General features: G+C 41.2%; 1 protein-coding gene across 4 annotated transcripts in view; it reads right to left on the reverse strand.

The window, feature by feature from the left end:
• The window catches only part of PTPRB (protein tyrosine phosphatase receptor type B), a 63502-nt gene that overhangs the window by 6535 nt on the left and 30764 nt on the right, over positions 1-26203 (reverse strand). For 3 of the 4 annotated variants that reach the window (XM_068999020.1, XM_068999012.1, XM_068999027.1), the window contains 23 exons: positions 24591-24857; positions 23048-23311; positions 21804-22067; positions 20636-20899; positions 19705-19968; positions 18568-18837; positions 17686-17949; positions 16589-16852; positions 15935-16216; positions 14501-14779; positions 12466-12615; positions 10987-11230; positions 9723-9829; positions 9112-9211; positions 7550-7630; positions 7430-7447; positions 7244-7325; positions 6700-6790; positions 5478-5554; positions 4531-4665; positions 3255-3377; positions 2887-3050; positions 1644-1779 (listed from right to left, as the gene is read on the reverse strand). In XM_068999020.1, coding sequence (XP_068855121.1) covers positions 1644-1779; positions 2887-3050; positions 3255-3377; positions 4531-4665; positions 5478-5554; positions 6700-6790; positions 7244-7325; positions 7430-7447; positions 7550-7630; positions 9112-9211; positions 9723-9829; positions 10987-11230; positions 12466-12615; positions 14501-14779; positions 15935-16216; positions 16589-16852; positions 17686-17949; positions 18568-18837; positions 19705-19968; positions 20636-20899; positions 21804-22067; positions 23048-23311; positions 24591-24857 — 4190 coding nt within the window. Of the gene's footprint in view, positions 1-1643; positions 1780-2886; positions 3051-3254; positions 3378-4530; positions 4666-5477; positions 5555-6699; positions 6791-7243; positions 7326-7429; positions 7448-7549; positions 7631-9111; positions 9212-9722; positions 9830-10986; positions 11231-12465; positions 12616-14500; positions 14780-15934; positions 16217-16588; positions 16853-17685; positions 17950-18567; positions 18838-19704; positions 19969-20635; positions 20900-21803; positions 22068-23047; positions 23312-24590; positions 24858-26203 lie in introns of those variants that run through there. The other variant, XM_068999036.1, reaches the window with a different exon arrangement.

Here is a 26203-nt window from a genome sequence, read left to right on the forward strand (position 1 = left end):
TTTTTAACATTACCTCAAAAACATAATTTCTCCAATAAGTATATGTATTTTCTCCCCTCACATATTTTCTTATTTTCCACAAGAAATCCAGCCATTGCTCTGTGTCTTTTTCTCAGTGCTCTGGCTCTGGGAAAGTGAGGATATCTGCCTTTATGTACATACAGCTGCTGTCTCTGTGGAGCAGAACTCTGCACCCCACCCACCAATGCGACAGAAAGTTGGCCAAGCATAGAGACTTTCTTTGGCAAAGATCATTTTCGACTGGAATGGTTACAGCTGCTGTAGCACATTGCCTTTTGAGCTGATGCAGAGAGTTTTCTGTTACTCCCTTGCACGTCTCCACCTGCAGTCTCTTGTCTTAAACAGCGTTGAGCCAAGTCTGAAGCAGGGGCATTGTTTTGTTGCTGCTGTTTTTCTGTGACTGAATATTGTCAAGTATGATGGTACTGCGGCCTTCGACTTTTGTGTGGATCTGGCTGCCTTTTGACTTAGACGTCATGTCAAGCTCATGCCAAAGGTAGGCTTTGTAACACACAACTTCCGTTGTCTATAAGTCAAATTTAGGCTCTTGAGGTAGTTGCCTCTTTTTTCCAGCTAGGGAAAAAGAGCCACCCTCCTGAGATGTTTGTCTACCTTTGCAGACTATGGATGATGGGAATGTAGGAGAATCTCTGAAGATGCCCAGACCAGGCTGGGAATCTGTCTCTCTTCCAACAGAAGGTTTTCTGTGATTAAGATATTTCCAGGAACCCCTTTGTTTTGTGTTCCCAGCTGGGCCTCTCTTTATACCCATATGAGACTTTTACATCTATCAGAAAATGCTGTCACTGACAGATTTGTTTCCAAATTGCAGCAAAGAGCTCCATTAGCATCAAGCTACAGGCAGACCCATCAAACTTGTTCTCATTCTTCTATTAATGGTTCACAAGGAAATGTAAAGACTACCTCTACAACACACCTTTATTAAATCAGCTCCTAAGTGTTTAGGTCCTATCAGTATAACATGATTTTCTTGCAGTTTTAAAAGCACAGAAAGAAATATAAAACATTTACTTCTTCTGCACTTTGAGAATAAATGTACTTGCTTTTCCATAGTATGTTAGGAGAATGCCAATCAACTTCCCAAAATAATTTTAATGAAAATGCCAAGAGCAGCTCAATAAAACATAAACTGCAAAGGCACAAGGTTACAGTGGCTAGAGTTTTAAAATTGCATACATCTAATTTTCTCTGTCCTGTGCTCCTCTTTCCTATTATGTCAACCTATCTGTCTGGTTTAGGCTTGTTTACCAAACCCATCCCTGAAGGACATATCTCCACTTAAAGCTCATTTACTGGGCTCTGCAGTAAAGCAACAGTGCACTGTTAAGTGTCTGCTGCTTAATGCTGCTGGGGTGATTGTGGGCCAGGGCAAAAAAGGGAGAAATCTGCAGGAAGCATAACTGCCACTTGTTATGGTTTGGACCCTCTCTCTAAGAGAGCCAATGGAAAAAAACCTGAACTGGAGATTCTCACAGAGCTAAAATACAGCTAACTAGTATTCCACAGTGGAGTAAGTGCAAAGTGCTTTGAGAGCCTTTAGGATGAGAGATTATTATATACTGTAGCTGTTGTTGCTGCATAGCAGGCTATCCAAACCTTACCTCTGTCTGAACCATGTGAACACGGTGAAGCCTTAGATCATGTACTGCTGCATAAATGTCAACAGTGTCCTTCGAATCCAGCTGTTGCAGAATTCGGTCCAGTGCAATGAATGTGCCAGTCCTGCCAACACCAGCACTGGAAAAGAAAACAACCCAAGAGATGTAAAAGCAGATGGATCAAAGCATTCACTATCTTCACAGGATACTTTTGTAAAGTTCAGATCTCTAGGGTGAGAAGCAAATTGTTCAAATGGCATCTTTGGGACTTTATAACACTTTATAATGGAATTTATTTAGGAAGGAGGAAAGGATAGCAATGGTAGGGGTATCTCTGCTACTGCCTGCACTGCTTTCTGCTTTGGATTAACCCAGTCATTGAGATACACTGCAAGACTGAAGCTGGCTAACTTTGAAACCTCTTCTCTCCAGGGATGCAAGCTGTGGGACACAGGAGACATCTGACATGCTGCAGCACATGCTGTACAGGCAGACACAGGCAGGGTCATGTAAGATACAAGCCTCAGCCCATATAATGGTTGAGGGGTCAGATACTACAATAAGGTAGTACCAGAGAACACATGGCTTTATCAGAAGATACAGCACCAACTGCACTCTCTCACTCGCTCTCTCTGTAGCCCTAGACTCTGCTGCAACTGGCTAGTAGATTACAGATCAGGCCAGTCCAGTTTTGTCTTTTTTGTATGCAAGTGTAAGGGTGGACCACAGAACTGAGGGTAAACTGAAGCCCTGTGACTGCCAGAGATGGAGAAAGCAGAAGAGCAAGAAAAGGCAGTAAGAAAAGGGAGTCTCAGTCAGAATGGGGGAAGGGATGGATCTGTCAGCTAGTCTCAACATCCATACACAGACTCACCCCAGGTAAATCTTACCTTTTTTAAAACACTCCTTTGTGATTCAAATGTTGGGCCACAACAGCAGCATAAGGGCAATTTAAGAATGCAAAAGCTTATGAGCAGTGGCAGCTGCTGACACTTTAGTGCTCTCCAGTGGTCCCACAGAGACACAGTGGTTCCCTAAGAATAATTTTTGAGGTATCTCCAGGGTGAAGTTGTGGGTGAATGCATGTGCCTTGGTAATACTGCTCTGATGTATCCAGAGAGTTAAGCCCATCAGCTATCTCTCAGATTCTGTAGCTGCCCATAGTCTAACAGGGATGAACATTTGGGATCTTCCCAAGGGTAGGCACAAGGGCTCTGTGCCCCTGACCCTCTGCTGCTGCACATACCTGCAGTGTACAATACTTGGTCCTGTGTCTGGGGTCCTGTTGATATAATCTCTTACAGTTCTGACAAACTGAATCAGGGACTGGGTGGTCTCTGGCACACCATGATCTGGCCATACAGTGTAGTGGAAGTGACGAATGAGCCTTGTTGAGTCAAGCTGCTCTTCCTGTTGGGATTCAAAAGTCTGGGTCATCAGGACAAGAAAGGAAGGGGAACATACAACATGTACCTTCAGAGAAAATGTTATATCTTCTACCAGAGCAGAGCCAGGCATGATGCAACTGTGCTGCAGCAGAAGAAACCTTCCTAATTTAGCCTTGCAAGTGTTTTAAGCCAATTAATCAGGAAAAAAAAAAGAAAGCAAACATACGCTGCAGATTTTAAACTCTCGTATTGTCCACTCTGGGAGCACTGATTCAGACAGCATCTCAACAATCAGGTCTCCATAGTACAAGGAATCCTGGTCATGGGGCCAGTATTGATCACACTTTACCTGCAGGGACACAAGGAAAGACAGATTTAGTGTTAGAAACAGCTATAAAGAATGCCTCCATCTAGCACTGGCAGAAGCAGACTTCAGACCTCTTGTGCCTGAGGATGAAGGAAGAAAGGCAGTAGCTGAACTCAGAGAGAGATGCCAGTCCCTGCCATGTCAACAAACAGGGTCTGGCATGGGAATGGCTTAGCATGGGGTTGGGAAGTGGAAGTTCTCATAATTCATTTGTGATGGGCAGAATGGGAAGCACTTCACTGATGGCCTCTTCTAGGGCATATTTTCTGTGCCAACTCTTCTCAAATCTCTGCTTGGATGAGAGCTAGGCTTCCAGTGCCCCTTCCTCACCTCTTGCTGAGACATGGCAGTAGGGTCCCGTAGGGTATGCCCAGCCCCTGCCCTGGAGGGATGTCTGCTGAGATAAGGAGATTGCACAATCCAGGGCAGGGGCTGGGCATACACTACAGGGTCCCATTTGGAACCAGTGAGGTGCAGAAGGACACAGATCCTATTCTGCATTGGCTTTCACCCCCTCCTCAGGAAAAAATGGTAAGCTGAAAGGAACTGACCCCATATGTGCCACTGGAGGATCACTGCCTCAAGTTTGTTTAGTCTTCTCACAGACCTAGTCCCTGTCTTACAAAGGGCACAGGACATGGTCATACCTGGGAAGGTATGTTACACCTCCACTCAGTAAGAGTGCTAAGTGCACGAGTGGTCTCTTTACTAACTACATCAGGGCTTATATATCAGAAATAATTTAATGTATTTACCGATCAACATTTGCTCTCTGAGCTTATATTTGAAGAAGTTGATCAGAGCTGATGCGATAAACAGGCACTTTTTGTTGGTGATTGTCCTTCTGCATGCTTAAGAAAATTGTATTAGTACTAGTGAACAAAGTCCTGGATTAGAGACCAGAAGTACTGAGCTCTGTTCCTACTTCTAGCCTTGACATGCTGCATGATCTTGGGACAGTCTGTGTGTCCTTACTTCACAGTCTTAATCTGTCTCCAGTCTTTATATTATACCTTTTCTCTCATGTTGCATATCTCAACTGGGCCCTTTTTGGCTTTAGTGTGATGCAAATAAGAAGCAAAAGCTTTTAATAGATGTTAAAACAGACATGAATAATAAAGGAGTCACTGCTCACCCGGCCCTTCTCAACACACTGGGTCACCATGACAATATTGTGAACATTTTGCTCCCATGCCATCTTCCAGAACTCATCTTTGGTTCCAGGCAAAGGACCCTGAGTTGCTATGTATTCCCTGTGGAAATTATTGCCCTGCAAATAAAGAGAACTCCATTAGTTTCCAAAAAGGCAGAAAAAAATCTTCTAACAACTGAACAAACCTTGGGGTTGCAGCCAGGTCTCTGCAGCAAAAATACCCTTGCTAGGACAATAGTTTTGAAAGCTAAATTGTTGCCTTGGACCGGGAAGCAAATGACTGATTTGAACAGAGAGAAGGAAGAGACCGTGGCAGTATATCTAAATGCTATTCCTTTTGTGACAGTCAAAGCTTTCCATTATTCTTTTGTGTTTAGCACAGTCTCAAGCAATTTTAAAACTGCTAGGGGTTTTTGTTTTATTTACCGTTTTTAATAAATTAGCTGAGTCCTGGCTTGAAATCTGGATTGCTAAAGCCACTGCTATTATCAATCATAACTCTTTGACAAAGGGCATTATTTTAATTTCAGCCAGTTTTATCACCCTGCAAGGTGCCAGTGCTGTCAGGATGAGCTACAGCTCCACAGTGAGGATGCCACCTGCAGTGATAGCTACAGTTATTGTGGACACTGTATAAAATCAGTGACCTTTAAAAATATGTCCTTGGCCAATTAGACTTGCTATCTCACGTAACTATAGCAATGCAAGAAAGTGTCCTTAAGTGCTGGGTAAATCACTCACACTTAACTTAATGGCAGTCAGACACAGTCTTTCAGCACACCCACAAAATGAGTTCTCAGATTTTTAGCTCAAGTGAATAAAGGAAGGGGGAGGGGAGCCTTAACCATCCAGCTTTATATTCAGTTTTAGATGAAGGAAAAATTACCACTGGAAGGAGGACTGTAAAGCACCACCCTTGAGTCACTTACTGGTATGTAGCTTGCATTAATATAGTCTGAGCAAGGGTCATCATCCACATTGGAAAGCTTCACTCTTGATGTATCATCTAGCAAGAAATTGATTACAAGAGGCTTAGGGCTAGGTCTTGATTTTCAGTCCCTCCCGCACTAATAGAAATGCATTTGGGAAAGGGCTGCCAGCACTGTTAAAAGATTTTATATGAAAAGCTAATTTATAAGGAATAACTGCTGGTTTTACTGCCTCTTTCATCTGTGAGTGCTGTGGAGTGTTCCAGAGACTAGGAGATAGATGGGTAAGAAGGAAGCAGTAAATATACTGAACTTCCTCTGCTGAGCTGCATAGGATTTGTTGTGACAACAAAAGGGCCAAAATAGCATCGTCCTTTGATCCTAACAGCAGTGTGCTGTACTGGAAAGCAGCACCCAGCTCTGCCATTGAAAGAATGCACTTCAGTGATATTCCGAGCTAATGCTGAGCAGGCCAAACATCTTCCCTAGGTAAAGGGCCCTCTGTACAGAGATAGAGAGTGCCTGAGCTGCCAGGACACTGATTTGTGAGAAAACGCTGTGTTGGATCTCACTCAGGTGTCACTGCTGGCATGGGCAGGCTGGACATAGGAGAGGCTGCACTTCAAGCACATGCCACATCCATTAGTGGGGATGTGGAGCAGTGAGTTATGTGGTGTTCCTCCTCAATGTCCTACCTCCAAAATGACAGGTAGGAGATTAAAGGGGGAACCTCTCAATGACAGACAGGTCTTGTCTGAGAAGAGCAGGGTTAACTTCACACACGTATCTTCCCATGCAGAATCACACTGGCTCTACATTGTATAGTAGCTTTGCTGTGTACTCTGAAGAACAAAGATTTGGCAAGGCTGTCACAGAGCACTGAATGGATGATCCCCTGCATGTAAACAACCCTACTGTTATTTCTACTCTCCTTGTTATCAACAGTGACTGAATGCCCCTAATAGCTGGAGCTTTTTCTCCTTGGACTGAATGCTAGTCATTACACCTCTAGTGTGAAATTAAATTACTGGTCTGTGTGAAGCCACTCAGGGCCATGCATCATCTGCCTCCAAGCACAAGAACCTGAGCTGGCAGAGATATTTCATCTCAGACAGAAAGAAGGGAAGGGATTGGCTACACTCTCTTTTCCACTAGGCTTGCTGAAAAAAAGTGAAAAATAGCTGGTGTGATGCAATATTACACAACCAAAGCTAAAACTCACAGGGCAATATATTATTGTATCGATTTTTCCCTCTGTTCTCTGGCAGAAGTGCTATGTCACATGTCTGGTTTCGACCCACATCTTTCAAGTCCTGCAAAAAAGTAATAGGAATAAAAAGTGAGGTGAAAATAATTAAAGGACAAGACAACACAAATGGAAATACTGCTCATCAGCTCTCAAAGGCCATGGACAGAGAACAGGGTTGGTTTTTTTTATAACTGAAATTACATAGCTAATGATACTGTTTTAAAGCAAGCACATGGCTCATAGGTACCTTCCACACTTTATCCCACAGATATGCCATACAAATAAATGCTGCTGATCTCAGCCAGAGAGGTATCAGGCAGAGGCTGCCAACCACAGGATGCCAAATGAAGAGCTGGTTTCTGCACATGGTCAAGTGGAGTTCAAATGAAATGCTCCACCTTATTTGGATTTATGTGAATAAGACAAACAAATGCAGGCCTTTCTAATACATTAACCTGTTGATTCAGTCAGCCCGCCCCTTCATAAAGCAAGTTTTTTGCCTAGGTTAGGATCCCACCTCATACTCCTTGGACAGAAGGTAGTTGGAGTCTGCTTGAAGTTTGGTGAAGTGTGCTTCAAAGTGACTGACTTTGATCGGACTAAAATATTCAACAGGAGGAAGAAAATCACAGGATGAATCACAGTCATAATTTATCTAGTTGGTTACCGAGAAGTTTTTTAGGTATTAATTTTTTCTTTTTACCTGGAAGTTTTCCGGTACCTGGAATTATTTTAAAAGAGAAAGAAACACTTAATCAATAAGTGATAGGGTGGGTCTGTTCAACCATAATGCCATGTTAAAAATCCAGACTTTTGACATTACCCTTTTTGCCCCAAGTTCAGATGGACTGACAGTGGCCTGTCTCTGCGAATGCTCAGCCTTGCTGTAGGTCTCTCATGGCCACTGCCGGAACAAAAAGGAAGGTATTCTGTTACATCATTAAGTTCTGAAACTGGTAAGAGGTGGCAATGACATAACCTAAACTGGAGAATGGTAAATTGGGAAAAAATGAATTTAAGAAAGTATGTTTCGATTTTTGGCTCTGATCCTGTGACACTGCTCTTAGCTGGAGCACAGAGCTTTCTTGTATTTTAGCTTGGCAATAGTGGTGTGGAGGGGTAAGCACGGCTCAGGTACTAAGTCTTTTTTCTTGCTCTGAAACACTCACAGCCCAGTCCATCATTAAGGAGGGTGTCCTATGCTAAGATGGGGCCTAAATCGGTTGATTCTCTATGTGTAGAGAGGAACATGCAGGGAGATTTTCAGAGCTGTAAAAGGTCTACAGCTTCCAGCACATCCACTCTCCAGACCAGGCCTGTAGCAGATGCCCAGGCTCATGGCAGGAGTAAGAGGCAGAACCACAGCAGGCTTTGGGAAAGCCATAGAAGTGGTACTCACTCCATACAGCTAGTGTTGCCTTTCATCTTTTTGCTGCCCCCTCCTCCTTCAAGACACCTCCCTTAGAGAACACTTTACGTCTGATATGGGAAAACCATACCAGTATTACTGCCATCCTGCTGAGTATATAATTTGCAACAAGAAGCCACATTCTATAATGAAGTTTATCCATTCTGGCTAAAAGCTATGACTAGTCAGAAAACAGGTTTTTTTCAATCTGAAATTCTGGCATAAGAAAAGACAATTCAAAAAAATATCAACTTAATTTTGTATAAGTAAAAGAACTGAATTTCAGACTTGCAGTGTTTCCCATGTAATAGAAATGTTGAGGTTTTTTTCTAATTTCAGACATTACAAAGAATTTCACATCTCTCAGTCATGCAAAATGGTTTAAATGGATAAAGATCTTTTCAGTTGAGATACAGTATTTAACTTTTTAAAAACATATAAGTTCACTAATTAAGATTCATCTGTAATGTGAAATATACAACTATAATTGACAAAAAAATGAGAAGCTAAGTTTGAAGTAATCTTTTGGACACTGAGGTAATGCCACATTTCAGTATTTTTGAATTGAAATGATAAATTCTAAATGAACAGTTTCAAAAGATTCCCATCTACAATGCACATGCAATTAATCTGAAACACTTCATTTTTTGACAAAAGACATTTTTCCCCAAAGGACAAAAGTTTGAAAGGTAAACCATTTTTTCAGAACTATTCAGACTCCTATTGCAAACAAAAAGTTACAAGGATCCTCTATGACATAACTCTGACACCATTTGAATTAAGGATATATAGATTTCCTAATCCATAAGTCATTAATTGTACACTTAGTGTGTGCAGATATTGAGGGACATAGATTTATCTGTGGAATTGTTCAGTGCATCCATCCAATTTTTAGTTATGCCTAATCAATTGTATTACTTAAATGAATATAATTTGACATTACTTCAATAACAGAGTGATAAAGGAAGTCAGCTTACCCAACTTTTTGTCTGCAGACAAATAAAGCAGTAACAGCCACCAACATCACAATCAGAAACAAGCCAGCACTCACACCTTCAATAACTCCAAACAGAGGCTCTAGAAACAAGACAGTGTATTTATATATCTTGTGGAAAGGATCAGAAGAATCAGAGAATCAATAACCTTCAGGGGATCTGTTATTATCAGCTGAAGAAAAAGGCTAAACAAAAGGAAGTGTAAGGCATTAAAACACTTAGCTAAAACCTGGACTTGATTTTCTGTCCTCATTTTTCCAAAACATTGAACAAATTTATTCACTCCCAGCCACAGTAAAAGAAAGCACAACTCCATTACATTGAAGTGGTTCTCCTGCAGTTAGAAGCTTTCTTGGTGATAGCCCCACTGAACATTTTTCCTTTCCTCTACTTTCAGCAGCTCTGTCAAGCAGTCATCTGAATTTTCTAGTAAGGGTAGATAAGCCATGGCTCCAGCTTCATCTCAGAGCAGCCCTCAGGACAGGCACAGCAAGATTTGTTCCACTCCTTACAAATAGTTCTAGATGCCAGAGTATTCTTAGGCACAATATCTAATCACATGGCACAGACACTGATAAAAGCCTGAAACTAACCTGCCTCTGTAGTGATCGGTAAAGAGAAGAAGGTGTCTGCAAAGAGCGGTTTAGGAAGTTCCTTTGGGTCTTCGCTGAAAAGCTGGGTAAAAGCTCGTATGCTGATCCTAAAAAAAAAAGTAAAAAAACAGCTCATCAGATGTTCAGAACCAACAGTAGAAAAGTAAAAACTCATTTGCCCCCTATGAGACAACTAAAACCTTTCCACTGACCACCAATTAATTCTTAATTACCAGAGTTAATCAGTATTCTACTTAATTAATAATACTGATCCCTGAGCCCAGCTTGTACAGGTGAAGGGCTCTGAGGCATCCTGGCAGAGGTAACAGATGGGGCTCTGGCTGCTGGCACACACAGCCTGACCATGTCTGAAGGCAGGACTAGCAGAAGCTGCAGAGGAGAGAGGACTCAGAAATATTTCTCAGTGGGGACACGTTTTCCCTTTGTTTGGCTGGGCACAACTGTGCTAATGGATAAATGCTATCAGCCTCTTTGTTCTTCTGGTAATGTGAGTATTTCCCAGACTGAAATTTTGGGAAGTGTGCCCCAATGAGAGCAGACTATAATAGGGTAGCACTGTTTTGATGATGATGAGGAAGCTGAGACGCACAATGGGCACTCCTTGGCATGTGCCTTCTGTCCATGTGCCTTTTCAGTGAGCAGCTTGCAGATCTCTCGGGACAGTATTCGCCTGTGGGAGGAGTGTGACAGACACACTGAAGCTCATGTTTGGTCTCACAGCCAGCATAACTCCTGAGCCTGGTCTTGGCAGCCACCCCCTTCTACACCCTACAGCTAACCTGGACCTAGATCTGGAGCCTGAGGATGGTGCCACAGGATAGAATAACCTTGAGGTTTTTCTAGCTTGTTCCAAAGGAACAAGTGGGGTAGTTCTACCAGACTGAGTGAAGCATGCTTGCCTTCTGCTGTTAAGTACTCTTCTGACTTAGCCAGTGGTCTTCAGTCTTTCCAAAGAAATGTTTAGCAGCAATAGCAGAGCTTCACATCAAGTTGAGGTAAATAAATAAACCTATTCACTGCACGAAGTTTTGTACATAATTAATCATATCTTTCCCATGCTAGTGAATGACTGGTTCTTACCTACGGAACAGGGTCGTGGATAAAGCTTTCATAAATTTACAGTGAAACACAAAGAACATTGTACAACCCACTTACTAATCTACAGAAGCTCAAGTGGATCAGGCACCCAGATGACACCAAGCCTAATAATGTGACAGAGCACAACTACCAATATAAGTCTAACCTATAAGCAGTTCGAGGCTTTAGAGGTCCATCGCAGAATTTCTGGTGATCTGGATCACACTTTCCTCCCAGATTTTCCATTTCTCCTCCAAGCTTAATGTCAAAGCTTTTATAGTCACTGTCAGGGTTTTCAGCACAGCTACTGGCAAAATAATTTGTCTGGTAGATGCGTATAGAGTTGTTGTGTTTGTACTCCAGGTAGGAAGGTAATGGGTGCTGCTCATCGGGCTTTGGTCCTTCACTACCTACATCACGGGCAGAGAAAGTCAGAAGGTTTAGATGCCACAGCCATTAATGAGATGAGGTCTATAGGCTCAAGCTCTTGACAGACATATTCTTATCCAATTTTCTATTTCTTGGAAGCTACCTCATGAATACAAAGCTACAGTGGTTAGGGTACCTTGTTTCTAGTACCAACTTTTCTATTATTTTTTAGGTAGATCTCCTCACAAGTCCTCAGTGCAACTTTTGCTGCAATAGGCATGCACAGGTCGTATTCTATGTTATGACATTTTTTCCTGTGCTGTTGGTGTGAGTTTTTGTGGTCCAGATTCCTGGATCCTACTACCAGTTATTTCAAAAAACAAGTAAAAAACCCACACACTGACCACTCTACTGTATATAGAGAAAAACTACAGTAGGAAATTACAGGGATCCCCTGAATGTAAATTCACAATACTAGAAAAAAGACTCAGATAGGCAAAGCCATGGCAATGAGCAGTCCCTTTCTCAAAGAGCTTTACAGTCTGCCCAAACATGACAAAGCCAACAGTAGAAATACTATCTGGTTTTTTTTCCTAAGAGCTCATGAACAGAGAGATTAAGAAACTTCCATAAGGGCCACAAAATATGTCCTGGCATGCCAGTAAATGAAGCCACTTCTAAAAATGAGGTACTAATTGTTGAGACATGTATCTGATTTGTCAGACACACGTCTCAACAATAGGTCAACTGTAGAAAGGGAGGTTTACATGCATGCCACAAGAACAATTTCTGTTCTGTTTTACAGTGCCACATGCTTCCATTTTCTTCAGTCAGCAAACATCACCTGGCAAACCTTAGGCTTCTCAGCATGGCTTAGTGAAACTCTCCAAGAGCTGCCTTTTAGTGGTCCCACCTTACATTTAAACTACCTTTTGAGATCTGTGTACAGCAAGGCAGTTTTTTCCTGTGTTCATCGCCAATGGCAACCAACATAACTCTGGAAATTGTCTGAACATAACCTAGAGTACAGAAGTGTAACCTAGAGTACAGAAGCTAACTACTGCCTCTGTCTGAGCACTGTAGTTGCTACAGACTCTCTGAGAATAGGATGGAGTTCCTAGATCCTCAGGCTAGAGAGGAAGTATGGATCCCAAACCTGTATGACACTCAGCCACTAGATGAGGAGAAACCCCTTTGCTGTGCAGTGCTAGGGATGTACTTCCTCATGTAAATTTTATAGGTTATAGAGAGAATAGCATTAAATCATAACACTTACCATCAGCCTCCCTCACAACCACAGTAAAGTACTTCACAGCTCCATTAGTATCACTAAACCAGCTGCAGTTAAAAGTAAAGTTGATGGAGGATTTGGTAATCAGCACGTCTTTTTTGTTCACTCGTATGTCTGGAGGTGGCTGAGGAGGACCTGAGTGATTAAATACATAGAAAATAAATACAAAATAGAGAGAAAGCATTACTTATGTACTTGCTGTGGGCTAGATCTAGTAAGGAAAATGCAATTTGTAATAAATCTTGGTTGCCTGGACCCAAGTCTCTGATTCTATTCTCTTTGCAATCAAGAAAGTGTCTTCACCTCCTACAGCAAAACTGCCAAAAAAATGAAACAAGCCAGCAGTGAATTCACCATAATAAGAGTGACACCTCCTCAGAAGGAATTCCTGCAGAAGCCCACATGGAAATGCATTAAAGTCATGTTAAGTCTATGAAAACAGGAATTGTAGCTGCTAAAAATGACACAGGTTTAAGCCAAGAATTTGGAGGACACATAACACACTACAGAAGTTACCTATTCTAAGCATCTGTATTTCTGCTTTATTTTCCAGAGGAAGCCAGGGTTAGCCAGACACAGTATTCAACTACAGACTACCATTTTCTGGACTGACTGCAGAATTTCTATAGGAAGTGTTCTTTATATGATACAAAACTATACCTTGAACAGTGACACAGCAGAAGTTAACTGGAAAGGGAAGTACACAAAGAAGAAAGTGCAGCGAAAGTGGGGATTTTAAGGATCTACATTCCTGAATCTTTTAAAAATCTGTAGTACTGAAACTATATTACACATATGGGAAACACACAAAAAATGTAAGCAGGTGACTAAATTTCAAAAGCTTTTAGAATGCCAAAAGAACCAAAATTCACACATATATATGCTGTTTAACTAAACCTCTTACATCTACAAAGACCAGCTGCAATTTTTTGTGTTCCTCTGAGGTAGGGTCTCCAGTCTTTACAGGGTCTGGGAGAGCAGCAGTGTTCAGAACAAATAAATGACAACGAACAAACATTACCATAAACTAAGTAAGAATAAACATGAATCAGCAAACCTTCAAATAGGACCCACTCTCACTTCTTGTGACATGAATTACTAGGTCTTACATCTGGCTTCGTAGTATCCTTTGTGATAGAGGAAGAAGATTAAAAGGCAATTGAGGGGCAAAGGACAAGGTGGGTTGGCAACTGAACTCTAGCTTAGCTCAATAGCTCCCAAAGCAAACATAATGTTTATGATCTAGCATTTCACACAAACATGGCTTTTAATAAGAAGCTACAGAGGCATCCCTGAATATAAGCCTCTTGGCCATCCTCTCATTTTTGAGAAGTTTAGAGCAGTTCAGGCCTCTGCATTGTGCTGTGCCACTGCATGCTGAGGTAGTGCCAAACCTGGGGGAGCTCTAGGGTCAGTGATGGTAGGCTGCTGACTGCAGCGATGCCTGGCAGTGCAGAGGCAGATGCTACTGCTATTCTCCACTCAGCAGCCTACAGGTAGAGAAACTGAAGAAGCTGTTTCAAAGCACATGCTATGGAAATCTGGATCCTCCCTCAAGTAGAAGTCCTACAGGTGATTTGGTCAGGTAGCACCTAGAAGAGTCTACAGAAGCCCAAAGAGAATGTAGTACTACAATCTAATGTCCTTACTGAAGAATATTTGTGCTGAAGATGGCTATCATCTATGTGGGGAAACAGCCAGACACAGAAAGTCAAGCAGCAACCATGAAGACAACTGAAGGCATGTGATGATGAGGACAGGATACTTGTTTATGTTTCTCAGGCTATATTTCATGAATGAGCCAAATAGTTGGGTCTGGCAATGTAATGAGAGGCAATATAGTCAAAATCCTGCATTGTCTGTCACAACAGGGACCAAGGATGGGTTCAATCGACTTTGGCCACCACTCTATACATTGGCAATTGTGGAGTTCAGAACTCCTTTTACTGTCTAACCAACAGAAGCAATTGCTTATTGCTGCTCGAGGCCTCTCTTCAGGGCAACTCCAAATTCTACTTACGATCGATCATTGTGATGGTGCTGTCTTCAACCACTTCACTCGTCATGTCTGCAGAATGCACCTTGATGGACACCAGGTATCGCTTGTGGGGAACAAGGGTCATGATATTAAGTAGAGATTTGTCTTTTTCTATCCTTTTAGAAAATTCCACTTCACGAGTGTCCATTTTCTTGCACTCGACGCTATACCCATCAAAGTCAGAATCGGGAGGAGTCCAGGAGCACGCGATGGCAGTAGAGGTTTGGGGCCGACAGTGAAGGCTTTGGATCTTGTCTGGTTCTAGAGAAATGTTGGGAAGTTGAAGCTCGGTAGGAAAAGGGACAGGTGTCATACACTCTCTGCTCACACTACAGCTCCTAGATTCTGCATCAACCATCAGATCAGAGCAGGAAGCTGGGAGTCAGAATTCCCAGCAAATGTTTGCTGCCTGATTATTATGCAAGGCTAACTCATTTTAGCCATCTGAAACCATCTAGTGACATCTATCCCATCAGCCTTGTGAAACTCCAGTAGTTAATTGTGAAAACAAGGAAAAAACTCCTACTTGTTGAAGTCTTAACATGAACAGCAACACCACAAAGCAACGGATTTCTAGAAAACTGTTACAACTTATTTGGAGGCTCCACATGGTCACCAGTATCAGTCAATACTGATACTGTCATCTCATGACTGATCTTGTTTCCTGGGCAGCATGTGATGTGTCCATGTAACTAAAACATACCACAGAAATATGCTTCATCCATGTAATATGGAAGCACCATTTGTATCATATGACATGTAACAAAGACTTTCAGATGGCAAGCATCTACATTTAAGTGATTGAATACAGGTGAAATTTTAATTATTATGCCAAATTAAAGAGCTATATAGCTTACTAAAATAGATGTCAATTTAGAGCTGAATCCCAACCCCAAATTACATGAGGATTTGCCACAACTAAGTTATTTTTACTATTTCATGTTACTTTTTCAAATCAGCCTCTTACTGATGTTGCTAGAGACAGCTAGAGATGAAACAGATTCACAGACATGGGCAAAAACACAGAGCAGTGAAACACTGATTCCAGTTTCAAATCTAGTAAAGCACGTTTTCTTTCATCCTTCCTGTGTTATCATCCAGAAACATTACGAGTATTTCAATATATTACCATCAGAGAAGTTTGGATATTCAGCTTTATTTTACCTCTGAAATGGATTGATTTAGGCTCTGCAACCAAACAGCTTGACCCTGGATGTGAAGGTTGTAAATGTCCATTTTCAGTCTTTAAACAGCTGACCTTGCACACAGCAAGGGTTTAGAATCGGGCTGAATTCAATCACTGTCACTCATGAATTTATTAATGAAAATTAGCGATTGCATAAAGAACTGGTAATATTTTACAGTTTTGCATCTTCTTCAGTTGAGTGTTAGGGTGCAATGGAAACTTTTACTTACTTGTTCTCACACTTGCAGACTGTGACCGACTGTATGTCTTCCAGCTGTCGCCACTGACGGTTCTGACACTGAACTCATAGAGTCTTCCAGGTCGCAGGCCATAGATGATGCGTACTTTAGATTTGCTGCTGCTGTAGGGGTTGAATACTGTGAGGGGATCCTTTGGAAGCCACTGCAACTCAAAATCATCATAGTCTGTCCAGTCTGGAGGACCCAGCCAAGTGATTGATAAAGAAGTGTTTGCAACATCAGTAAACGACACAGTGTTAGGAGGGCTGGGTGCTATGCAGAAAGGGGGGAAAAATGAGAGAAGAAAAAGAGATTCTTAACAAATTTTTACACAAGAAAAATAAGATGAAACACGCATTATTTTGTTCATGCATCACAAAGTAGTTTGTATTATCTTGTATATACAGCAAGTTACTGCACCTGTGCTGATGATGGTGACTCTCGCAGCCATAACATATTCCTGAGGCTTTGAAAGGAAAACAGTGCTGGTTTCTTTCACATTCCATTGGTTTAATGCACTTAAGGTTATCCTTCACCTTAATACCTTCAATGACTCTTCCAATACATCCTCCCTCAGAAATAAGTCTGTTGCATAATTGTGAACTAATGAATTCAAACAGATGGGACTAAAAAAAACTCCCATACCTGTTCTTCCTTCAGCATTTGCTGTGTTGGTCAGGTCACCACTGTGAGTCACCACAACCAAAGTGTACTTTCTGCCAGGAATGAGTCCCTGGAAATGCCACTCTTCCAGGTCTTTCCTTTGCTCGGTTTCTTTCTGTGTCCCATTTGGGTTGTAAAGATTCAGCTCATAGAAGTCAACATCTCCTGCTGCTGGACCCCAAGTGAACCACAGACTATCGGTCATGTTTCGGTTGGATGCCTTGAGACCAGCAACTGGGGCTGGTACTGAAAAAAGGAGGAATGAATATTACTTTAACTAGAACATCCTTTGGGTGAGAAGAAGTAAAAAGGTCAAGCAGACCTTACACTTGTCCCGTAATGATAGCCCTGTTATAAACTAGACAGCCACCACAGCTAAAAAGCAGGAAGCACATCTCAGTAGCTTCCTTTCTTATTTTGAACTGCCACTGTTACCAAAAGAGGTTGCAGTGTTTATAATGGGAAGCTTTGCAAGTGTTAAGCAGCGTTTTCCTAGTCAGTGTTTGGAAACACCCATTTCTGAGGTAGCTGAAGAAAGTGCACCACTGTGCAGACGTAGTCTTACAGACAGGTTACTGTATGGTGCCTCAGGGGAATAAATAAAGGTTTCACAGAATGTCAGAGCTGCTAGAGCTGCTTAGAAAAACTCTGCTTCCCACATATGGCTCAACACACACAAATACAGCGAGAGCTTCCCATGGGAAACAAGTTTTATTTACTGGTAGATTGTCTACCCCATTAACCCTACTTGCTTTGCCTTTTTGCCTTTTCCACGCATAGGCCAATATTGCTTTTAGGAGGGGAGACAGCCATTTTCCAGCTTAAGGAGCATACATTGGGATGTCTCTCTTCTGACATGAGCTCCTGGGAACTGTTGTAGAGTTCTTCATTTTTCCTGTTGTAACTACATAATTCAGAATTTACCTTTTTATATATTTAATACTTTTTACATATTAGAGTCAATTTTGATACTTCTAATAGTTGCTCTAATCTAGTATGAGCATCAGACTCAGACAAGGTCTGTGGTGTCCCCCATGAGCACCACACTAGAGACAGATGGTTTTCTTAGATGTTCTTGCCTGTTCTTCCATAGACAGATGACTCGTTAGTGAGGTCTCCACTGTGTGTAACAATCACCATTCGGTACATCCTGCCTTGACGCAGGTTCTGGAACGAACACTGCTGGAGATGCTGCTCTCCTGAGATCCTGTCATGAAGGGACTTGTCTGGATTGTATAGGAAGATGTCATATGAATCAAGCTCCCCTTGTGAGGTGGTCCAGCTGAAGGACAGACGGTCAGTGGTGTTCTCTGTGACTTTCAGATTTGTAACAGCTGCTGGAACTGAAAAGAAGGATAAATGTAAAAGTAAATATCAGAGTCTAGGCACTAAGCTGAACCTTTATTAAACTCATGGCTATAACACATTTCAATTAAGCCTCAAGTAGCTAAGTAGTGTCAACAGCAACTGTCAGGAACAAGGGGAAAGCATTTATGACATGTCATTGAGTCTCTCCAATATAGTATTTTTATTTCCCAGAAGGCGTGATTAGACTGTGCTCACACAAACAGTCCATTAGTTTCTACAAGAAGCTTTAAAGACTACAAGCAAGATTTGGCCTTGAGTTTAGAAGGGTATATTCACTTCAAATCCTGCAGTAAGAGCCTTGAGACTGTGGATTAAAAACTTGATGACAATAAGGCATTCAGGTATTTCCACAAAAGACAGACTGAGGGAAGCATCCAGCATTTTGGTTTAATATCCTTATTACGAACCATGGTCACATTATGATAATAAATTTCAGATTCACATACAAAGCATGTATCAGGGAAAAACGATGCATAAACATCCTGAGTCCATACCTTGCTAGAATCTTTTCAGAATCAAGGTATACAGATGGTTCATGTATTTAATGATATCTAACTGAGGGAAGTATAAATAAACCAAGATGTTCTAATTACCTGTTCGGCCAACAGTTTCTGCACGATTACTGAAGAGTCCACCACTGACTGTCAAAACTTGTATTTTATACTTCTTGCCAGGTAGTAAATCTTCAAATTTGTGCTGTTTGGCAGTAGCTGGCTCTGATTTGTTACTCAGGAGGATACCTTGCTCGTTCAAGAGCAGAATGTCATATCTTTCGGCTACACCAGGGGCTTTTTGCCAGGTTACTAACAAGGAATGACTGCTGTAAGCATGATGGGCTAATAATTCCTGGACAGAAGCTGGAACTGGAAGCAACAATTAAAGGCAGGACATTACCAGGTGAGATACAGACCACTCAATACACAGATGTGAATAAAGTAACTAACAGAACATAACTTTATATATTTTCAGGTTCACTTGTGGGAAATGAAATGTCTGTGCAGATGTTTATGCAAACAAATAACTCCTAGACATAAATACAAACAGATGAAGTTATGGAGCATCAGGGATGTCTGAGCTGGGAATGGAGAAGCAACAGATGTATATAGACTATCATGAAAAGATGGAGAAGGAGAGTGGAATGAACTGACTGAAACAGTTAAGAAAGGAATACGAAAAATAAAGGAGTCGTAAATTGGTGGAAAATAGTAGCCCAGAATAGAAAATGTTAGCCAGCAGCTGCTGCACAAAAACCAAGGCCACAGATAACAAATGCAGGTGCTAAAGAAAGAGGATAGATTAAAAACAAGCTACTGCATTGTTCTGTATGTTGTGACACCCAGGATACTGGGGCATTATGTTGTCTACCAAGCCTTGACCATGCAATAGGCTCTGTTAGAACACAATACTTGACTACATGGAATAGATGCATGTGTCAGATGGGTACAGGCACAGGAAATGAGAGGGATGGAACTGCATTCATCCTATGATGGAAGACACTGGGCTGGACTAGAATTCCATGCACATTCACCCATGTAAAGCTACTGACATGACACATCTCATTGGTATTAACAGACCTGTGCCTACATCACGACTCATGCTCTTTGAGATAAAAGCTTTCCATGAGTCTGAATGTCCCCATGCCCTATGGTACATTCATTAACATTATTAAACAAGGGTCAGTCTCTGGGAAGACATAATGCAACTTTCTCGTTGTCTCAAGAGAAACATACTTGTTCTCCCAAAAGCTGCTAAGCTGTTGTGCAAGGTGCCACTGTTGGATTGCACCACCACCTGGTACTGCTCCCCAGCTTCCAACTTGTGAAACATGTGCTCGGAGACGTGTTTGGAGACACTCTGGGAATCAAGCTGATGGTTTTGCTGAAATATAGTCACTGTGTAGGAATCAACATCTCCACCTCCAGGGGTCCAGCTCACTTTCAGGCTGTTTGTCATGCCATTAGGTGACACATGAATATTTCTGACCTTGCTTGGAACTGGAAAAAAACAGGGGAAAAAAAGGCACCTGCTCACACATTTCCTGTTTGACTCAAGCTTCCTAATTTCTACCTACTTTATGGCCACAGAAAAAATGATTCAAAAGAGAAAGATCATTTACAGGTACAAGTAATTTCATTCATGGGTAAACACAAGTAAAGTTGTAAACATTTGTGTGGGATTATGCCATTTTAGAAAAGCAGTTCTATGTGTAACCTCCCTCTTGTCCACATGATGCTTTAAAAACACCTCAAAAAATCAAAGGTCTTTAGGTACCCTCAGCTAGTTAGCCATTTTGACTTTATTATCTCGATTGCTCTCTTCAGGTAAGTAAACAGAGGTGTAAAATGGGTAAGTGATTTAGCTAGAGACACTAAGCAAACAACTGGCATGCCTGGGGATAACACAAACCGAAACGCTGACATCTCAATACGATTCTCATGCAACAAATCAGATTTTCTGCCAACAATCAAATATTGGTAAATGTGACATTTGTTTACTAAGCACAGGTCAAGCTGGCTGTAGTACTACTGTGATTTTCAATGAGATCTGCTGTTTCTGAGCCAGCGTGACAGGAGCTTAAATAAAACCATGGCTCACCCTTGATTTTCAGTGCTTCATTCTAGAGAAGCCTCAACACATTTTAAATACCACATTATTTCTTACTTGTCAGGCCTTCTATAAAAGTAGCACGTTGTGCATCTCCACTGATGGTCAAGACAAGAATTTTGTATAGACGTCCTGGAGTCAGAGCTGTGAACCAATACTCCTCAATGGTGTTCCCAAGGAAAATGGGTGGGAAGATCTTCATATCATTGAAGAGGAGTTGAATCTCATATTTATCAACATCCCCCTCAGCCTTTGACCAAGTTACCTGCAGATCTTCTGTGCTCCTGTTATTAAGAGTCAGTTCCTTCACTGACTCTGGCACTGAAGAGGTGAGAAGAAAGATAGGAAACTTCTCAGTACTTACTAACAGATCACAGCAAAAAGCTAACAGCCATGCTTCTGCGCTACAGTTTTTCATTCAGTTCCCTAGGAAAAGCAGCAGATTGCAGGTGGTCTGCACCCCATCTAACATTGGAAGGTCCCATTTCAGGACAGAAGTCCACAATCTATCAGCATAAAAATAATAAATAAATAATACTGGAGCCTTCAGGGAGATGACCTAGCCAACAAAAACTGAGTAAGGTCTGTATGTGCAACAAATACAGTGCAAAGAGGCCTGAGCTAGTGCCAAGGCAAGGCAGCCCACCTGTGTGATGCAGCACCACAATGCACTTTCCAGCTTGTACCAGACACAGGTGAGTTGCTTTTGCCCAGTGCTACATCTGTGTAAAAAACTGAGTTTCTCAGCATGGCTCCTTAACTCACATACAGTGCTAGGTGAAGACAGGCAGATTGCATGCAGATCCCTGCTGGCTCCCAACTAGCCACCTTACCACTCTTGCCCCATGCTCTCCAATTCCAGCTCTTGGGGTGGTTTGAATAGAGGGGGTCTAGTCTATCTTCTTCCTTATATATTTCCATGACCAGAAAAAACTCTTTTGTACATTCTGGCATAATTTATTTATAAATACATGTGGAAAACTGTACAACTGTTTTTTGGCTTTCAGTGTTTCAAGATTTGCTTTCCAATTTAACAGCACAGGTCTTTTCTTTCACTTTTTGTTTGTAACTTAAACACTGCTTACTGTATTTGGAACAATACACAGTCAAAGAGTTATAGTCGACATTCTATGTTAAAATCATATGGGATTTTTGTTCCTGGGTATGGTAAATAAAAAAAAAAAAACATGGAGTGTCTCGGAATGTTTCCAGGGTGCTTACTTACTTGTTCTGCCATAGACCCTTTCACTAGTTTCATATTTCCCACTCCTTGTGCTGACCGTGACACTGTACTGCCTCCCTGGGACCAGGTTAGTGAACACACATTCATTTTCATCCTTTGGGACACTTTTTGTTTGGATGAAATCATTGTTGTTCCTGATGATCACTTCATAATTATCAAAATATCCAGATGCATGTAACCAGGATACCTTCAAGTAGTCACTTCTGGCTGAATTGCTGACAGTAAGGCCCTGAACACTTGAAGGGACTGAAAGAAAAAAACACATAAAGATTCTGAAGGCAATGATTTCCTGCAGTAACAGGAGCTGTGATAGAGAACTATATTTGTGGTAGTTTCCAGAGTTTTGAGGAAATTGCAAAAAGACAACAATATGGATTTAAGCAATTAAATAGTAACTGCAGTTTCCAGGCTGCTTTACATCTTATGACAGTACAATGGTTTGCCTTTCCAATTCTTGGTCTTATGGAACTTGCTCCATTTTTGTTAGTTGTGAGTTCCACAGCAAACACTGATCCAGAATTTGGTTCTTGTCCTTTCATGGCTGTTCCTCGGATTTTCACTTAGATCATGAGAAGACTGAAATTGCACTAACTTGATACTCTTTGTTATTTTAACAATATTACAATCTTTCTTTTAGTTTACTGGTTTACCAAGTGTAAAGTCTCAGTTTTTTCAATTTTTGAGAAAGTTTTAAAAGGTTCTCCATCATTATTTCCATCCTTTTCTGAAAATTCTCTATTCCTGTTATAATATCCTTAAAAATTGCATGACCAAAACCACAGACATGTGTCTATGTCTTACCAAAACCAACTGACATGGGTGTTACTCATTATTGTGACACCTCACTAACATTTTATTAATTATCCTATCCTATTCTGTTCTTTCAGTGCCTGAGTAACTTTCTGAGGAGATGATCTGCAGGATATACATGAAGGGCCAAGTAGAGGCATTAAGGGCAGGACAACACATTTGAGCCAAAACTCATACATTATTCCTGCTCACTCATAAGGACTGACATGACTTTTATTCATGCTAAAGTATTTTTGCATGACATAAAGCAGCAACAGGGGCATAAGAATAAAACTAAGTCTATAAAGCCCCACCTTTATAGTTTGACCCTCCAACCCCTACTCATCCATCTCAATTTGGTCAGATATTGATAAATCATTGGTAATGGCTATACAAAACAGTTACAGTGACTGTACCTGCTCAGAGCCTCTCTTTACCTGTTCGTTCCTGGCCGAGGGAATAATTTTCATACTTTCCACTCTTTGTGGTTATCATCACATTGTAAAGCGTCCCAGGAGAAAGGCTGCTGAAGGAGCATTCACTGAATGATTTGGAAATGGTGAGAGCCTGAACAATCTTGTCATCATGAGAGAGTGTTACCAAGTAACTGTCTACATCTCCAGAAGCTGGCAGCCAAGAAACACTGAGGTAGTCACTGCGACCTGAGTTATTTACTGTTACTCCAGTCACGCTGGAAGGAACTGTGAAACAAAGAGGGAAAAACAAAAAAAGCTTTAACTAGGCAATTCCTACCGCTGTGAGAATCCATGAAATGCCATCCCCTGCAAAATAAGCAGTCTGGGACCCTGAGAAGTTCTGCACTGACTACCTCTCAGCAACATTCATCTGCTTTCTTAAATAGAGTGAAGGAAATTGTCTTTGGTGGCCCGATTCCAGCACTTCTAAAATCCCAGAATTTGAGTTATCCTCTCAAATTGCCATTCCTCAGTAACAGCAATAACTGGTGAGGCTGGTGAGATGCTGAGGCCCGTAGCCGAATGTTTCATTTCCAGTGGGTTCTCTGACGCCTAGTGGACAAAACATGAATGCCACTTGTTTTTCAAGCCAGCAAGGCGAGCTCAAAGGCTCCACATTGCCAGAACTATCACCACTCAGGTACAAAACTCTCAGGGACAGAGCTTAGACATAATGAACTTTCACATTTTCACTGGACTCTGCTGCACTGAACTGACTTACCTCAGCAGAAGGGCTGGCCAACAGCTGTCAGAGTCAACCCCCCCCAGATTTTACAAAATAAACTTACCTACTTTAAGCCTTTTAGTACTATTCTTCAATTCTTTTTCAAGTTTGTTTTTGTCTTTTCACCTGAAAATAGTTGTTTTCAAGGAGAACATTGCAGAAAACTGCAGAATGCCTGGCCTTTTCCAAATTCACATAAAGGGTGAAATTGCACAGTGTTGCCAAATTTTTCCTCTAAATATCCAAAGAACTGGTATTTACATTTCACGACTCTTTAAACTTAAAGAATTTGATGCAACAGTAAATCTTGTTCTATGAAATACAGAAGGACCTCATAATAAGTAATTAGCCCTGGTGGACATTCTTTGATGTTGGATTAAAGAAAAAGAATGGGCTGTAACAAACTGAGACACATATACATCCCACCACCTTTAGGCACACGTAAGTAAGGAGCAATCATCCTACACCACCACATAGTCAATGGAACAAGAAAGTCCCTTTCAAGGAGTGATTCGCCCAGCACAGTTGCTCATTACTCTCAGGGTATGCTTTTGTCTTCATTAGAGAGTGATCCTGCTGTACAGAGCTCCCACTGTAATTAGAGCAGTTAGCTCTCTAAAGCTATATTTACACAAATCTGGACAGACAGTGTGCACATATGGACCTATATGGATGAAACTCCTGTTTTTCTGAATACTCAGTGCAGTGGCTTAATCACAAGACCATTCTCTCAGCTTTGGAGAACTAACAAAAAGCATGCTGGAGTGTTTTCTTTTTTACCTGTCCTTTCCTCTGCAATTGTTTGCCTTGAAGATATCCCTCCACTGACAGTGGTGACAACAACTGAATAAAGTCCTCCAGGTTTCAGAGGATAGAAGTGGTATCTGTTGGTTTCACTGGGAACAGTTTCATTTTTAATGACAACATTCTCGTGAATCAGTAGCACTTGGTATGAGTCTACATCTCCCAGTGCTCTTGTCCAGTTGGTGAACAAGCTGTTGGTTGATCCCTGACTTGCCACAGTCAGACCCGTCACTTGGGCTGGCACTGAAAAGAAAATTGTCATAATGTTACTGAGGAGAAACAAAATTAAAAAGAATCCCCCAAAGAACAGAAGTTTAGTCACACTGAGGAAGTGCATCAAAAGAACATTCCAATTTGCAGCCAGACTCAACAGGACTAAAAATACTTTAACTTTGGACTGCTTCCTGTCTGTTTGGATGTGGTCTATGGGAAACTAACTGAGACACAGAAAGGTCTTTCAGCCTTTAGCACAGCTTTTCTCAGTCAGATGAAAATGATTCAAGATCAGGGAACTGGAAGAGATGGCATTTTATAAATACCATTAAATAAAAGCCATCAGTTTAGGAAATCACTCAGGGTTTTTTAGTGACTACTTTAAATATAGTCTGTGTCTTTCATTTTCCCTGTCCTCTCCCATTCCCAATCTTTCATTTCTAATAAATGGCAAACTTGTTTGAAGAATACCTCAGGCACAGTCATTTATACTGTGTCAGACCCTTTAATTTTGGGGATAACTGAGATGGATGGTTATGGTTTAACTTCTTACGTCAGAAGATCTGCAGGATACCAACTTTTATAGCATCAAAAGATGAATTGTTAAACAAACATAACATTTATCGAAGCATAAGCTCATGAACTTAGCCAGACCAAAAAGGATAAAGAAATAACAAAGGAATGGAATACGTAGCACAAATTTTACCCCAGATCCTCTTTCTTTATTTAATTTGACAATATTTGGTTATAGCAAGGAAATACAATTACTTCTAGAGATTTCTGTCTACATGACCAAGCACAAACGAAATAAAGAAGACTCTAACTAATCACTAATGTGATTGCACTCTTCTGCTCTTGTTTTATATTAACCTTTTTGCACACATAGTACTGGTTTAGTAATCATTGACAAAAGCTAGAAAATTAGGCACATGGCTGAAGAAAATGTAAATCAAAAATCCTTCCTGTTTCATAATGCTCTCCTAACATAGTTAGCTCCAACAAGACACTGAAGTGCCACATTTCTGTGCTAAATGCTCTTTTAGTGATACTGCAGGTTCCACTGGAAGCTGACCAATCTGGGATGCAAGTAAGACCTATTTCTGTCATATTTACAGCAATATTCTTCAAGCCTATTAAGCTGTCCTGCTGCAATGAAGATTCAGAGGTTTGGAATGCTCATTAAAACCTATGTTCAAGCTAATTGATGTTTGTTCTTTATAACTCACTTTTCATGTAATGTTGACACACTATCAGTGCCTGATGTGTTTTCAAGCATTGCCTCATAGTAGTGAAGTGGGACCTTTATGCCCGAATAGGTCCCCTAAAGGGGCATAAGTCAGATGGAAGTGAAATTCCAGCTATCTAATAACACAGCA

The sequence above is a fragment of the Aphelocoma coerulescens genome, chromosome 1A (assembly GCF_041296385.1).
Source record: "Aphelocoma coerulescens isolate FSJ_1873_10779 chromosome 1A, UR_Acoe_1.0, whole genome shotgun sequence".
NCBI classification, from domain to species: Eukaryota; Metazoa; Chordata; class Aves; order Passeriformes; family Corvidae; genus Aphelocoma; species Aphelocoma coerulescens.